Raw genomic sequence first — 16,033 nt, forward strand, 5'->3', positions numbered from 1 at the left:
GGAGTTCGATCTAATTCAATTGGGGAAGATGTTGAAAACGATCATCTAGTTCATATTCGTCAAGATTGTACGACGTAAGTCTTGTGTGTTTGGAATTGGAGTGAATGGTAGGTGTGTAGTTAGGAGTAGTAGAAGGGGTCAGTTGTTTACATATTTTCAAGTCATGTTATCAAATCAGAAGTAATAAAGAAAATAAGAAGAAACAAAATATCATGAATAATATATGCAGTGCATATAATGGGGAAGAAAGATCAGGTGATGCTGTGGGTATCCATATGTATTGTATTTATCAAGAATCAATCTAAAAGGCCTGGACCCGCCGATGCCCACCTCAGTGTTGCCTTGCCAGCTAGAATCTATACTCAGAGTTGAATTAGCCATGTCTTTCTAGGGTTCTTTCTGCTCTTTTCCTTTCCTTTCCTTTCCTTTCCTTTTCTTTTCTTTATATATATATATATATTAGTTTCCTTTTATTTCTTGTATAAACATCTTTGGGTTTCTGAATATCCCTCCAAGAGGTAAACATTTAGCCGTGGTTGTGATAGTATGTTGTCACTTTTATATATCTCTGCATCCACACTATATATACTAGGGAGATCCTCATACCGTCATTGCGTTGTAGTTCACTGAAAGCATTTGTATGCTATTTAGCTCAATTGCTTTACGTATATCTAAAGAGACCTTTTGCGTAAAGAGAAATTTTACAATATGGGGGAGTCAAGAACTTATAAGAAACTTGAAGACAAAAGAAAGACCAAGTGTTGCCACCCCAAGAAAATGCGGCGATATACATACACTAACTCGGGTGAGTGGAGTCATAAGATTGATAAGATGATTCAATGCTTGATGTCAATTCCTTGTTTTAGAGGCGGTGAAATTCAACCACCCCTCAAGGAAGACCGTTCCAGAAGGTACCACCGATCCCATCTCCCCAATGTCTAAACATATATTCCACACATCACACTCACTTTGTCCTTACTCCACAGAATATGTAATTTATTCACTTACTTTCTCTCCTTTACTTGAAAGCGCCTCAGTTGCGCATCCTCACACCATAGTATCATGTCTCTAGTGCAACGGGTGTCTTCCATTGACGGGGTGGATAATGTGGACGTCCTAGAGACGGAGAGCATCCTCTCCATCCCCATCCGGCGCGAAATCAGCTACGATGTCTTACCACCGCCTCCCGTGGAAGAGCTGTTGGACACGAAAGCGGCGACCCCGGCGTACAGAGTGTCAACTGCGAAGCGACTCGGTAGGCAAGAAAATACCCTGGTGAGTTGCATCAAGAAACTGACTCGCTATAAAGCCCAGGTGATTGTGACGTTATTGGCCTGTTGGTGCGCCTCGGGAATTGTCTTCGGCTTTGCGGCGCTGAAGCCCGTGATGATCAACGAAGGCGTTTACCGAAACCTGTGCACCGAGACGTTGTTGCCCGAGGAGGGCAACGTATGTAGAGCGCAAGATCTTCGGTACGTTCTCCCCATTCCAGCTTACGATTCGTCTGTCTTACACGCGTTCCCAGCCTAAATCTGTTCTTCATGGTCGGCTCGATCACGGCGAATGTGTCTGCTCTTCCGGTCGGCACCATCCTCGACCGCTATGGCTCTCGATGGTGTGGTTTTATCGGCTGTGTAGTTTTGGCTGCTGGTAGTTTGCTCATGGCCTTTTCTTTCTCGGGTCGCGTGGACGGTTATATCGCGGCAAACTTGCTGTTGGCGTTGGGAGGCACCTTTATCTTTGTCCCATCGTTCCGAATCGCCAATGCGTTCCCCAAGTACACCGGAACGATTGTCGCGCTCGTCACAGGTGCATTCGATGCATCAGCAGCGGTTTACCTCTTCTATCGTCTGGCGTATGAGAAGAACCCAGGGACCTTTTCCCCGAAGCGGTTCTTCCTCGCTTACCTAGCGGTACCGGCTTGTATTTTCATCGCATTGCTTACGATCATGCCAACCCACGACTACCAAACCACGCAACAGTTGCAAGTCAAAATTGAACAGGCCGAGGATGTCACGCAAGATGTCCATGACTCGGACGCCGAGATCGAAAACAATACAGAGCTGTGGCAAGTCCGGACGGACCGCGCGAGGGATCGGAAAGATCAACTACGCAAGATCGACGAAGTCTTCGGAGACAAGAGTGAGCGCAAACAACGACAGGAATGGGAGGAAGAGCGGCACGAAACGAGTCGGGTATGGGGGGTCTTGCATGGTTTACCGGCCCACGAGCAGATGAAGACACCGTGGTTCATCCTGATCCTTCTGATGACAGTCCTACAGATGTTGCGTATGAATTACTTCATTGCGACCGTACGATCGCAGTACGAGTTTATGCTCCACTCAGAACGGCAGGCCGAAATGATTAATGACTTCTTCGATGTTGCGTTGCCCGTAGGGGGTGTACTTTTCACGCCCGTCATCGGGCTCCTTCTCGATAATCTCAGTGTGCCAGCTACATTGGCAGTAATCGTGCTCCTGACCACGACTACTGGCGTGTTGAATTCTGTTCCCGCCGTATGGACGGGCTATCTGACCGTCATCCTCTTCGTTCTCTTAAGACCATACTACTACTCGGCCATGTCGTAAGTGTACCCGTTTGTGCCACATATTTTACTCAAATGCAATACTAATTACTATAACATCAACAGCGACTACGCTACCAAAGTCTTTGGCTTCGGAACCTTCGGCAGAGTCTACGGGACAATCATCTGCTTCTCCGGCCTCGTCAACTTCGCCCAATACTTGTTGGACTATCTAACGCACGGTCCGTTCCACGGCAATCCGATCCCAATTAATATCTTCCTTGCCACGGCTGGCCTCATCGTGGGTACAGCCCTGGTGACCTATGTATATATTGCGGAGAAAAGATGGAGGGAAGAGAAGCGAGCGGAATGCGACGAAGAACGGCAGAGATTGATTCCGGAAGAGGAGGAAGAGGAAGCTTGAGACCATGAGGGACGTCGTTTGGCTGTTATAATGGTACAGCTTCTTGAGGATATGTTACAAACGAGTTTTACATGTTGCCTTACGCAGCGAACATATTGTTAATGACACAACATACGTTTGTTGAAGCAGAGCATATTGAATTCCTGACTACAACTATGGTTAATCTAACTAGGAAACGGCGTAGCGTTAAATTAACAAGCCATATATGATCAAAGCGCCTGCCAAACGTAGCAATACTAAGTAGCATTGACACTAAATGCTGATATAAACCCCATATCCAGCTACCCAGCTATAGTCACGCTAGCAACAGAGAGACGGACCGTCGGTCTATCAGTATTATAACGTCTCGGTCAGTCCTAGAACCTTGAAATCGTCTCTAATACAACTAATTAAGCACTGGTATCTTATCCGCAAAAGAAAACGAATAGCGGGGCCGACCTATACTTGGGAGTGGACAGACAATGCGTGAAAGGGAATAACTATTGTGCAATGGTCTTTGAAGGGATAACAATATATCAACTGAGTCGCCTTTACTGCTATAGTAACTGTATCGTAGAATCGGGCTATTCTCGGAAGAGCTGTTGATGGAACACAGTTTATAGCCCCCTGGATCATCTCAATGGATATAGGTGATCAGGTACACGCGAACTCTCATTAATCCATCTCAATTATCAATGACCATCCTCGATACTAGTAGTCCGTACGCGTTTATCAGTTACACGAAGAGTTCTCTTTAAAAGGTATACAGTTCAACTAATATGAACATAACACCAGTGGAGACGCTGCCATATAAATATAGCAACATACTCTATATTAGCAAGATGCTTACAGTTATTATTCCCTTTAATTATAGGACAGATAATAACAAGTACCATATATATATTAACTAATCATTGATTACCAATAAAAGATTAACAGAATATCAACAGAATATCAACAGAATATCAATTAACCTAGAAAAGCAGCAAAGTAAACCTATAATATCAGAGAAGATATTAGTAAAGTCCATCTACTTCCCAAAAATACAATCATTGGAGGTACCAGTCCTGGTTATTTGCCGCGAGCATCCCCAAATACCAGATTCCAAGTAATACTGTTAGTCTCGGTTGTGAAGCAGTAGTACCCTTCATAATCCAGGGAATAGATACTGAGAGCTCCAAATTACTATTTCTATTGAGTCTTCGAATAGCAGCAAGTTCCTTACATTTCTGAGGTCGGGGCTGCTAAATTTAGGGTAGCATTCCTTTGTTTATAAATAAACTAGGACATCTTATTGTTAGTTGAAGGTACTACTTCAACCTCGGGGCACAATATTAGAAGGTTTGGCTCAGATTCTATTTTTCTATAGATATAAAAGTATTGTTTCAACGTCGGGGCACAATATTGAAGGATTGGATTAGATTCCAGTGGGATGAGCGGGTACGAAGCGCCAAGGGGAGAAGTCACATGTGCCGTAGGCAAAACAAGTTGGTGGGTGTTTATGCCTCAGGCAAAGTATATATTGAAAGGGATGAGCATTTGTTATATATGATTCTATCCTTCTAATACACACAACCCATGTTCAACCCTTGTCTTTGCTTACTTGCGAATTCCGCGTAGCTGTTATGTCTAATGAGATTGAAGTGAAACTATCTGAGATTGAATTCCTCGAAAAGCTAAAGGAGAGTAAGTACTCGGTGGTTTTCAAAGTCCGTTTCCGGGAAAAAATATGTATTATGAAAGTGGTAAGTGTAAGTAGACTTATTTATTTACTGGCTTCTTACTTATAATTGAAGTATCATGATAGAGGCCCGTCTGAGTTCGATCCCCCTGACCGCGAAGTCAATCTCTTTGTTTCGGAGTCTACCGCATACCATCGAATGAAATTGAAGGGCTTGTGCAAGAGTGGTAGTATCCCAAATTTTTACGGGACAATCAGAAATATTCAACCGGCTGTTTGGCCAGATCTTTACATGTTCCTTGACGATGGACTGACGCCCAATGCCATCCTTATCGAGTATATTCCAAACCTGCAGCCAATAGACCTATCCAACTTTTCAGAAAAACGCCTGGCTGAACTCCGCAAGATTCTCGACGATATTCACAGGGCAAAAGTCCTCCACGGTGATCCGAAGCCCCGCAATATGATGATATCTTTAGGAGAGTACGAGAGGGTACTCTGGATAGACTTTGATTCTGCCCAAACGTTCTCAGAGGGTGATCTTTCCCCAAAACAAGAAGAATGGATCAAAGAAGAGGTTGAGATGATGGACTATTTTGTTGAAGCCTTAGTAAGTTCCAGTGTCCTAGCTACAGCTTTTGCTGACTGTCAAACAGGCTCAGGATTTCAAAGAAGGCAGGCTGAATCGTACAATTTCGTACTATTACGACTGGTACGAGTAGGCAAAAAAGTCTGGCTAGATTATAGTACTTTGTACACAATGTCAAAAACCTGGTGCTCTAAGTGTCTTTAATTCATACTCAAAGGAGTAACATTGAGTCATTGGTTCTTATACTATCTTAGTATTCTTCTGGTGAAACCTAAACATCCGATATATAATGAGAATGACGATGCGATAGGTGGTGCAAAAGCTGTCCAATATATGGTCTTTGTAATATACTTCTAGAGCTGCTGTATGATCTGAGGTGCTCGAGGTCCAGAATTTGTCGCTGCCTTGAATATCTCTTCAGTGACTGGTAGTTTTTCCTCTAGACGGAGAAGGAGAATGCTTGAAATAATATATCTACAGGGTATCTTCTAGGTATAGAGCAGTCCATGTTTTTGCTTGCAAGCTTTCAACATACTTCTTTTATTTTTGAATTTCGTTTTAAAAGAAGGGTTTGGGATAGCCGAGTTATATTACAACCCTTGTTTATCAAGAAAAATACTCCAGCAATTTCCAGGTGATTCCGGACATGTGCCAGCCTTTCACATCATGAGTCGGTGCCGTGGTCTAGTGGTATGATGTCACATCACTACAGTCACCCCTGGTTTGAGTTTTGGCGGCGTGCAAAGTTCAAACTATCATACCTAGTGTAGGAAAATAATTGTTCCTCTTCGTTCCATGTTTGGTTGGGTTGGGATGATTACTGTTCCCTTCCGACCTAATATCGGCTCAGCTGGTCTCATCTCAGGGTTGGTGAAGCAATCGAATAAAGGTATTATGGAGCTCCCATACAAATCATAAACATGTATTATAGATGCTGAGGGGTACGAGGCCCAGGCGCCGCTTGTGAATTTTAGTGTACAGTGCAAGTTAATGATATAGCTTCTACGCCACTGGAGAGAAATTGTCAAGAATGTTCAGGACGTGAAAGCCAAAGGGACCGGGTGGGCAATACAGGAGCCACTGGAGTAAAGTATGTCAGAAATCCCTAGCAATTGAAAATAAAGAGAATATAGATACTAAGTAGGAATTGGAAAAAAATCCATTTCGGGATCTAGCATAAGTTCTTATTCAAAACCAAATGATCTGAATACTTCAATATATGTATTTTTATATCTTGAGCCTGCATAGATACTATGATATACGGAATTGTTCTTGTATTACAGGATCAGCTATTATTTACAGGCTACTGGGACTTTGTTTAAGTCATTGTCTGTTTAGAAGAACAGAAGCAGTGACATGTTATCGACACGTGAGACCACCTAGTTACTGAGTGCCTGGCCAGCCTTCCACAGCAGTGTAAGACAACTCAGATTCCCGGCCCACCAAAAGAGGCCTCGCCACATAGCGGGCCCTGGCCGTTCCGCCGTAATGTAATTGATCGCATAGAGAACCCGCGCCACAGTGTATGTCAAGCACGCCGCATTGATCGTCGTCCGCGGTACGCCGGCGTAGGTTGCAAGGGTAATTCCTGCGACGAAGAGGGTGTAGTTCTCGACGGAGTTGGCATGCGCCGCTTCGTTGCGCTGGAGCTTTTCGAGCTGCTTGCGGGTGATTTTGCCCTCCCGCACGGCCGCCTCGCCGTACTTGCTCAGGTCCTGGCGGGGAGATTCCTGGTGGTCGATGCCGTAGTACTGTTTGAGAGTGCGCGAGGAGAGGACGCCATAGGCGAACACGAAGTGGAAGATGAGGAAGCCCGGGCCGTAATTAGGGATGGGCGTCGACAAAGGGCCTTGCGTGAGGCCGACGGCGGTTAACAAGGACGCCATTGTCGCAAGGTGATGCAGGAGTGAGTGTGGTTGTGAAAGATGTGCTGTCCACTTGCAACATATAACATTAGAATGGCCCCCACCTCCCCCTCTCGGAGCTTCTCGGCGTTAAGGCGGGTGAGATTTTGGTCTGGTATGCCAGCCGGAATGTCGGGCGGCGACATGCCGACGGACCGACTCACTTCTTCAATCGGGTTGTAGATGCCCATAAAACTTTCCGCACACGATTAAAATCGAAATCGTGGAGTCTCTGGCTGCGATCGGATATGTGCTACGTCAACTAACCGTCCCAAAATAATATATTCCAACTTCAACTTGATACTATAGACCAACACCTTCGTGGTGACCTGCAGGGTGAAATAGCCCGCGAACTGAACTGCCACCACCGCGACATCGAGCACCATGATGGCTACATTGACGATAATCAGCTGCGTGAGAATGGTGCGCGACGGTCCTCCGCGGTCCAGCCGCAGTAATTTGGCGGTTTCCACGATGTATACGGAGGAGATCAGGAGCTCTTGCACACAAAACCACACCACCTGAATTCGTTCCATGATGCCAAACGCCACCGTCACGTTGTGAATGTAGGAGAGACCATTGTTCATAAACTCGAGTGTGGTAGCCGCAGTATGGAGGAGGACGCCGTCGATGATAATGAGGTAGAGAATGGCCTTGAGCACCTTGCGATTGTGAACGACGAGGTGCAAACGTGACCAAAGGACAAGCGATTGACCGGTGACCATGCCTACCCAGCCGATATCGGTGATAGCTAACTCGAGATATCCGTTGGTGAAGGTGATATGAAACATCTTTAGGAGGTATCCCAGGCCAAAGGGGATGATGGAGATGGAGGCCACAAAGAGACTCCAAAAGTAGGTGCCGGCATAGCGCTTGAAGGTATTGAGACAGAGGACTACCAGCTCGAGGGCATTACACCAGGCGAGAGCGATGAAGACGGAGTAGACATATTGAGCGACGAGCGGATCGGTCAGTTGCCGCGCTAAACCCGTGCCGTCATTCTCGGGGGTGTAGCGTGGCATAGATTCTTAGCGCGAACATGAGATGGTGTTTCTCTCTTCTCTTGATGGATTGTATCGATCGCGCTATGTATCCATGTATGTATCTAGCCAGAATTGGGGTTGGAAGACGGGTTCACGAGTAAAAGGAGAACGAAGGAAAAGAAAGGAAGGGAAAAGGAAGGGGAAAAGAACCGGAGAACAAATTAAAAAAGCGTCAGGTGAATAAGCTTCGGCGAGAATATCTTAGTTCGTCAGGCTTGGAATGGAAGCCTCAGTCTACCAGGCTATGGAAGGCACTACTAGTACGTACTACCGTCACTGACCGAAGTCTGGTAGAGTTTATGGAGAACATCTCGGGTCAACCAATTGTGTCATGAAGAAGCCCCTTTTAAAATGCCGCAATATTTTTGATTGGCTGAAGATACATACCCCGGATAACCGGAACCCAATCAGATGTCTGTCATTCTGCTTATCGCATGGACGCCACCAATTGGGGATCTGGACCCAGTCATTGGTGAAGAGGGGGAGAAAAAAGACAACTCCGGTTAGTACCACCTCGTGACGTTTATCACATGGTGACCATCTGACTTGGAACCTTCCTTCCATTACTATGTATTCTTCGAGCTACTGCAACTGCCAACACTATTATGTTGACCATTATATCGTGCAACTTCCGTACAACTTCATACCTCATTGTAATGGGACAGCGGACATGCCGCCCCAAAAGGCCACGTCACCACACAATTACATCCAGCTCAAAGTCTCATCCGAGCTTCATGAAACCACCTGAGCCCTCGCACTCTGGTGCTTGTTTTCATGGGATTCAATATCGGGATCACTAGCCTTGCGCAGCTGGTTCTGATGTGTAGCGCCCTTACCCGCCGTGAGGAATCCATAATCATGCGGTGCCTCCCAAACACCCAATTTGTCAACTTCCTTGACCGTCCAGTGTTGCGGATTCCGTGCCGTCCATTTCTTCTCTTTGGCAAGTTTCTCATTCAGTCGGTTGAACATGTTCTCATACCTCCCCGACCCCTTACTCCAGCCACCGTTGCGCTGGTAACATCTCTGTAGTAGTGCCGTTTGCTTGGAGGCAATCTCGGCCGCCTCCGATAGCGTGATATCTGTGCTGTCTTCGAGTAGCTGGCGCAGAACGGATTCGTGTACCCCCATTGCGCGAACATGATCACCTTCGGCGGTGTAGAGAGCCGAGAGCAGATTCGTCAACTCCAAAGCACTTCGGTCAAATGGACCCCAGACTCGCTTAACATTATAGCATAACCCACTACACAGCTGAGTTGCTTGCATGGTCCGACCATTTGAGAAGCGAGCCTCGACTAGTCGTCGCCCCACCAGAATGATAGTATCCGAAGACCAGGTCTTTTGAACAACACGGGAAGACCACAACTCGTTCAGGAGGAACTGTGCATGTGTCAGCGGTATCAAGACGAACAAAATAAGAATAGAGGGGCCCGATGGGCATGGATACTCACCTCTAGATCTTCAAAATTCCTCTGGCCGCCTAACAAGATCGCAAGTTGGTTGAGATCTGTGGTCTCAAAGTCCGTAAGATTTACCCCTTTCTCATGATAAGAAGAGATAATCTCATGCAGGATGGTCTTGGAGAGCACTAGCATTTTCCCACTTAGTTCACGATCGGAACATTTCCGGGACCCTTGCACAAGAAGATGCTCGGAGAGTTTTACGCCATCTCGGGTACTGTCCTGATCCTGAAATCCGCCGGAATCGTTGACGAACTCGTGAAGGATGGCGGCATGACTAAACCCCGGTCGGAAACGGCCAGTGGTCAGTTTTTGATAAACATTATCGACGATCACGCGAGTCAATTTTTTCACTAGGCTTCCCTGTGGTGCCTGTGAGATGCAGATGTCGTAGAATTCTCGCAAAATGCCCTTGCCAGTTTCAATGCTACTGAACCGCTTAGTAAATAACTGGAACAATTCTGCATCGGTGGCGTTGGCATTCTCAGTCCAACCATTGAGGCTTTGGAAGTTCATCAAGCGGATTCCAGCAATGAATGTGTGGATAAAACTCTTCTGTTTTCTAGCGTGATGGAATGCCGAGTATAGCTGAATCTCTGCGATTAGGTCGGCCATTATGGATGCATAATTGCGACTCTTCCCTAGAGTCATCTCGAATGCGACGACGAAGCTGGTGGCTCTATGAGACCCCTTCGTATCCATCGCCTCTTGGATGAGTCGGTGGCGGAGTTCTCTCGAAAGTCGGGCCCCTTTTTCTTTCAAACCAAATTCTACGTACATTTGCGCGAGCTCGACAGCCGCGGCGTACAAATGCTGGCTGTCGGTTTTCTCTTCGAATGTTGCCACTGTACTTGTCTCGAGCATCCCGCGAAGCTCCTGGTTTGCAACTTTATTGTTCTGTTGATGCAGTAGTTGTAGTAATTCCCGCAACTGTGGAAGACTATGGTTTCGAGACGCATATCCATGCTCATGAACCAACGAAGTGTATTTTTCTCTGTATAGCGCGGCAGCCTTGTGAATGGTCCGAGACTGGCGGGCGTAGAGATCTGCCAAACAGTGTTTCATGGCCATTGCGGTCATTTCATGTCGCTCAGAGAAGGTTTCGCTCTGTTCAAGGGCTGTCTCATACAGTTCCACTGCTTCATCATGGTATCTTCCATCTCTGCGACAAATCTCGGCCAAAGAAAGTGTTGCCTTGTAGCTTGGTCGACTAGAACTCCCATGCCGTCGTTGGCACATCTTGCGATAGCTGGCTGCTAGATCATGAATTTCTACGATATTCGCCTCCAGCTTTGTCCCCAACAACGTCTTGTAATGCTGATAGACTTCTTCGACAAGCTCACTGCTTAACAGATGGTCCTTGTCACCGCTGGAGATTGTCCACCACAGCGTCTCATAAACGCCCTTTGCCTTCGTCCATCTTTCAGTATTCTCATAAATGGTAGCTAGAGCACGAGCAGCGGCAATGGCTCGATGGTCTAACTGACTGTTGTGCCGAAGGTTGTTGTATACCTCCTGATACGCCTGTTCAGCTTCCTTTTCGTGGTGACACCTCTTTGCTAAGTCTCCCCATTCGTATAAGATCTCAATACTCTGCCTGTGGCTCTTTCCTAAGCGCGAAGAAATATTCGCATACAAGTTTTCGTACGTCGTTATTGCCTCAAGGAAGCGGTATATGGTCTGATAAAATGTGATAACCCTGTCCGCAGTGGATCGAACCATATGAGTGTCAATTGCATCAGAAGAGAGTACGGCTTTCAGGACGTTCTGATACACGAGCGCCGCCTTGTCAATTTGCAGATCTTTGAAATAACACTCTGCAAGACTTGTTCCTAGTTCTACCGTTTCATCGACATTCTCAGTGAGTCGGATTGTCGCCGACTTGCTGTCAATCTCGGACCAAATATGAGACAAAGCCCGACGATATACACCAGCAGCCTCGGAGTATCGTTCCCTTTCCATCAAAGGAGACGCCACCTGCTTAGCGGCTTTCATTGATGCCAGCGTAGTATCGGATGAATGGATCCCCACGGATTTGGCAGACTCCAAAATCTCATGAATGATCTCCATTTGTTCCTCAGACATCGACGCCTCGCCTGATGAAACGGTATAGTTAGATTGCTGCACAGTCTGGGCTAGCGACGCGGTGACTTGGACAAGTCGATGTGAGGCTTTCTTATGGGACTTGCGATATTCCCACAATGTTCCCATTGCGGATTGGGCTAGAGCGTTCCATTTCATGTTTCGAATATGATTGAGTACCATTTCAAAAGTTGAGCTTAACTGGTCAAAGCGAGAGACCTGAGATTCCAAGCAGAACCATGCGGCGCTAGTAACGGATTCTGCCTCTTCCTTACGAGAGTGTCGCTCGAGATACTCGGCGTACCTTATAGTGAACTCTGCTTGTTGCCTGGTGACAGTACCCGACGTATCCTCAACGGCTAAAAGCTTTCTCCAGGTATCCATGAAGAGCGTATCGGCTTTGGAGGCCTCCCCGCCTTCCTCGTAGATCTTAATCATTTGCAACGTCGAATCGATCATACGTTGGTCTGTGACCGCTAAACTCTGTTTCGAGAATTCATAATCGGTTTGCAATATTTCTGCAGTAACGTCAGACATAGAAAGCCTTTCGAGTTGCCTATATATGTGCCGGGTCATCTTCTCCATCTCCTGCGAGTGTTGGCCATATCGAGCAATGCTCATCTCAAAGAGCTCTTTGGATAATCTCCTCACGGAATCCTTGTGCTTCGAAGTGGCATAGTGATCGAGCAGCATCTGTGTGTATTGGATTGTCATATCATTTGAAAACCCGACTTCTTCCTTTGACGCTTGCAATAGATACTCTAGTATTTCCTCCTTCTGGCGCAAGAAGGCCTCCTGCCTACAGTCTTTTTTTGCTGCAGCATCAATGAAAATCTCTGCACTGAATCTCGTAACAACATTGCGCGACCCCAGGAGGGACCTGCTCTTTCTCCAGGCCTCATAGGAATAGTCAATAGCGTCAATGGATTCGAGCTGCTGTGAAGTTTGCGCTGCGTTGATTAAGCTTTGCAGCAGTGGGAGGGAGAGGTCTGGGAGGAGCTGCCGACGAAGTTGGACGGAAAAGGCCTGCAGCTCCTGCACCTGGTATGGCAGATATTGCAGTTGATGGCAGCCGCCTTCAAGTAGTGCCAGCAAAACGGAGTCTGGGAAGCTCCGTTTGAATAGATTGGTGACCTTGAAGCTGTCTCTTTCCTTCTCGTTCATTTGAGAAGACCTGAAGTGCAGTGTCCAATACCTTGCCGCATACTCGAGTAGTTGATATTGATCAAAATATCTGTGTTGGGCAGACTGGCTCAATGGCGTCGTGGACACTTCTACCTCATCAGTTACATTGAGCTTCACGTAGGCCAACAATCGTATAAGAAGGTCGGAATGCGCTTCTTTCATGGTCAATGGCAGTCTTCCTTTACCACTATCATTAGTGGCTGATTTCGCTTGATTGATGAGGAACTGTCGGAGAGCAGACGATCTAAAGGAAATAACTTCATCTTCAATTGTAATAAAAGAGCCAAACAACCGACGAATATCGCCTTCGGTGTTTCCCACACGAGGTACAACTTCCGTCCTTTTCGTGTCGATCTCCAAAAGAGAACGAATCTCTTGTACTCGTAGGGGCCGGTGGGAAACGATCGTCCAAGCCAACAATGATCGTGCTGTCCAATCGCTCAGATCAATCGAATCGAGTGTCTGTTTTAACATATCTTGAAGCGAAGAGGGTATTTTTTGTACCAGGGATATCATGTCTGACGAAGTCCTCAGGGCACTCAACTGACCGACCGCCAATTGTGCGATAGGGAAACATCCTCTTGCTTTCTTTACAATGCCACCCTCAATTTCTTCTAGGTCTTCTAATGTTAGTCCAATGCATACTTCGGATGACTCAATTTCGTTGCGAACTACTGTTCGAACATCGCCCGCTGTCTGGCTTGGCTCGATTTTAATCCGATAGGCCTCACTAGGCACACTATGCAAGGGCCTGGACAGGGCAATCACTTTAATTGAAGGGCTTTGTGAAACCAACGTTTTCAAGTGATCAAAGAGACGAGGAATAACCTCGGGGTCCCCGTTGAGACTGTCGACACCATCGACAATAACCATCATTTTCCCTGTTTCTTTCACAGCAATGTTGATAGCCCGCCACAAAGAGTCCTCCACACTCTTACTGGAGGCCCCAGAAGTGTGTAGGCTCATTGAGTGCTCTAGAGCCCTTAGCAGGTCTCCATCCTTTGCTTGGCGTCCGAGTATCTCTAGTAGTAACCCTTTCGCCAATCCTATAGGACCGGTAGTAGCGCTGATATCGTCGTCTGTACGAGGATTAGTTTACTCTTGCTCAACCTTCCAGCTTCTAAGGATTTGTATCTCACAAACTCTGAAGGTGACTACATCATAGTCTTGTGGATCGGTAGATGTTTGAAGTTGCTGGGTGATCCACTCAGATAAAACTGTCTTCCCTGTGCCGGTGTCACCGGTTACAGTAAATAATTGACTGTCGCTTGATCGTATCTGAGAAAGTCTATTGGCAAACCACTCGCAGGTGTACTCTGCTGGGTGAGGTGAGCGAGCAGAAAGGATCCTCGAGGCTTCCCGATCTTTGACGGACAAGTACTCCCATATCTCTTGCACCTTTTCTGACGGATCCACACTGACATCGCCCATGATAAGTCTACTCCAAAGCCTCTCTTTAACCGTAATACGATGGGACTGAAATGCTTGGACCTGCGAACTAAACCGTGATTGTAAGTCGGATGCATCGAGAGCCTTTGAGGCTCCTTGAGCTTTTTGGAAATAGTGCACACTGGCTGAACAAATAAACCCACATAGCTCAGCATACGCAGCCACAAGCTCTTGCTGAGCAACTGTGTCGGCCATTAAGATATCCAGATTGTTCTTAAAATGCGACAACTCAACTGCAAATCTATGGAACCTCTGGAAGAACGAGGCTAAGAGTCCTGCCTGTTCTGAACCACACTGATCTCAGATTAATGGGCTTTATTCGGCGAACCTCTGCACTTATTCGAATGCGTACCTGTAGAAGCAAGAGAAAACTTCCCCCGATTAGTCGGATTACGCGCTCGGTTCCAGATGAGAAACTCGCCATCAGTCGGGCGAGTTGCTCCAACCGGCCTACTAGGACCACAGCGTGCTTGAACGCTCGATCAAGTTGACTGCCATTCTCGGGCATAAACCTCAATCGTTCCTCTGCAATACCGTCGAAGATATCTGTCGTCGACCGTACACTGTCGAACACTTCTTTCGCCGATTCATCTAGCTGAGGTCGCACTCGAGAGGCAATTTGATCACTAGCCCGGTGGAGGGCACCTTGCTTTCGAGCGTCATCCGCACTCCCATTCTCCCCCGTTCCAGAGATCGCATCGTGGAATATGTCCTGCCGGAAGGACGGATACCCGGCGGTGGGATGGACGACCTCTGCCGACATTTGCAACTCAACGCGGCCCTTCTTTCAAATTTCGGAATTCGCGCATGTGAGTAAATCTACAGTGTAGTTGCATAATTGTCTGAGAGGCGGGCCAGAAATGCTTTCATTGAATATTAAGGTCTAGCCAAGCAGGCGGCGAGATATTTAGTGATCTCATTTGACATCATCACTGTGGAGAGAACTCGCAGATTGGTGGCACGCAAGCGATAGCATCGGTCCCTTATTGCACTCAGTATTTCCACAAAGGGAGGCCTCTAGTGGATAGCTCGATAATTGGTGAACCATTCAGCGCGCTGTCTAAACGTGTGAAGACATCACTACTTCTGTAGTACGGGGAGGCTCGTTCTATGTTTCTGTTTACATCATGAACCGAGTTGAACTCGTGACGACTTGCCATAATGACCAACCACATAACCGTAGATGCCAATTCATACTCCGGAGTACACTTTGGTATTCAACTTCCTCAAGTCTTTTCGACTCGAATCCTTTTTCGAGCGAGTGTTTTCCACAGTGTGTAGATTGGTTTTCTGGTACAATCGCTCATATAAGGTTTCCTTCTCCACACCCCACATCATACATTTATCCGCACACATCCGGTCCTCTATTACGTATTTTCCATAACTTTGAACGAAGAACTCCTTACATTCGGACTGAGTATGTTATGGCTGAATTGTCCCTTGGAAAGGCGCGAGATAGGGCATCTTAGCCTAGCGGAATAAACCCGGGTCCGCCCTTCCTGGAGTCAGTCCATAAGGTCTCACTAATTTATTAGTACTTCAGTTGTCTCTCCTTACAAACAGTTGTCTCAAGGGCCCCTCTACTATCGTGGTAATCTCACTTGCAAGTCAAATAGCCCTATCGATTTTCGGAGCAATCGCATCTCCTTTCGTGCGTACTCGCCCAGCATCAGCTGCCAACAATGACCAAGACGAAACCCATAACCTCAACCA

General features: G+C 46.7%; 5 protein-coding genes across 5 annotated transcripts; 2 read left to right on the plus strand and 3 right to left on the minus strand.

Moving 5' to 3' along the window:
* The first annotated feature begins 313 nt into the window (after window positions 1–313).
* On the plus strand, window positions 314–3,597 carry BDV38DRAFT_239794 (putative MFS transporter). The gene is made up of 4 exons (XM_032053807.1): window positions 314–1,255; window positions 1,310–1,472; window positions 1,526–2,584; window positions 2,651–3,597. Exons 1-4 carry the CDS (start codon window positions 1,063–1,065, stop codon window positions 2,946–2,948), a joined length of 1,713 nt encoding a protein of 570 aa, XP_031916560.1. The 5' UTR covers window positions 314–1,062; the 3' UTR covers window positions 2,949–3,597.
* Window positions 3,598–4,552: 955 nt separating this feature from the next.
* BDV38DRAFT_269070 (uncharacterized protein) lies at window positions 4,553–5,330 on the plus strand (the record flags this gene model as incomplete). Its single annotated transcript, XM_032056901.1, has 3 exons — window positions 4,553–4,672; window positions 4,724–5,218; window positions 5,265–5,330. 3 exons carry the CDS (start codon window positions 4,553–4,555, stop codon window positions 5,328–5,330), a joined length of 681 nt encoding a protein of 226 aa, XP_031916561.1.
* A 1,100-nt stretch (window positions 5,331–6,430) lies between these two features.
* Window positions 6,431–7,196, minus strand: BDV38DRAFT_18825 (MAPEG family protein). Its single transcript, XM_032052216.1, has one exon. The coding sequence runs from the start codon at window positions 7,081–7,083 to the stop codon at window positions 6,577–6,579; it is 507 nt and encodes a 168-aa protein (XP_031916562.1). The 5' UTR covers window positions 7,084–7,196; the 3' UTR covers window positions 6,431–6,576.
* On the minus strand, window positions 7,197–8,282 carry BDV38DRAFT_18824 (uncharacterized protein). The gene has a single exon (XM_032052215.1). It carries the CDS (start codon window positions 8,121–8,123, stop codon window positions 7,311–7,313), a length of 813 nt encoding a protein of 270 aa, XP_031916563.1. The 5' UTR covers window positions 8,124–8,282; the 3' UTR covers window positions 7,197–7,310.
* Window positions 8,283–8,876: 594 nt separating this feature from the next.
* BDV38DRAFT_280001 (uncharacterized protein) lies at window positions 8,877–15,083 on the minus strand (the record flags this gene model as incomplete). Its single annotated transcript, XM_032059188.1, has 4 exons — window positions 8,877–9,524; window positions 9,596–13,950; window positions 14,011–14,614; window positions 14,673–15,083. The coding sequence occupies 4 exons, from the start codon at window positions 15,081–15,083 to the stop codon at window positions 8,877–8,879; spliced, it is 6,018 nt and encodes a 2,005-aa protein (XP_031916564.1).
* Between the last annotated feature and the right edge of the window lie 950 nt (window positions 15,084–16,033).

Source organism: Aspergillus pseudotamarii, assembly GCF_009193445.1.
Source record: "Aspergillus pseudotamarii strain CBS 117625 unplaced genomic scaffold BDV38scaffold_11, whole genome shotgun sequence".
Lineage (NCBI taxonomy): Eukaryota > Fungi > Ascomycota > Eurotiomycetes > Eurotiales > Aspergillaceae > Aspergillus > Aspergillus pseudotamarii.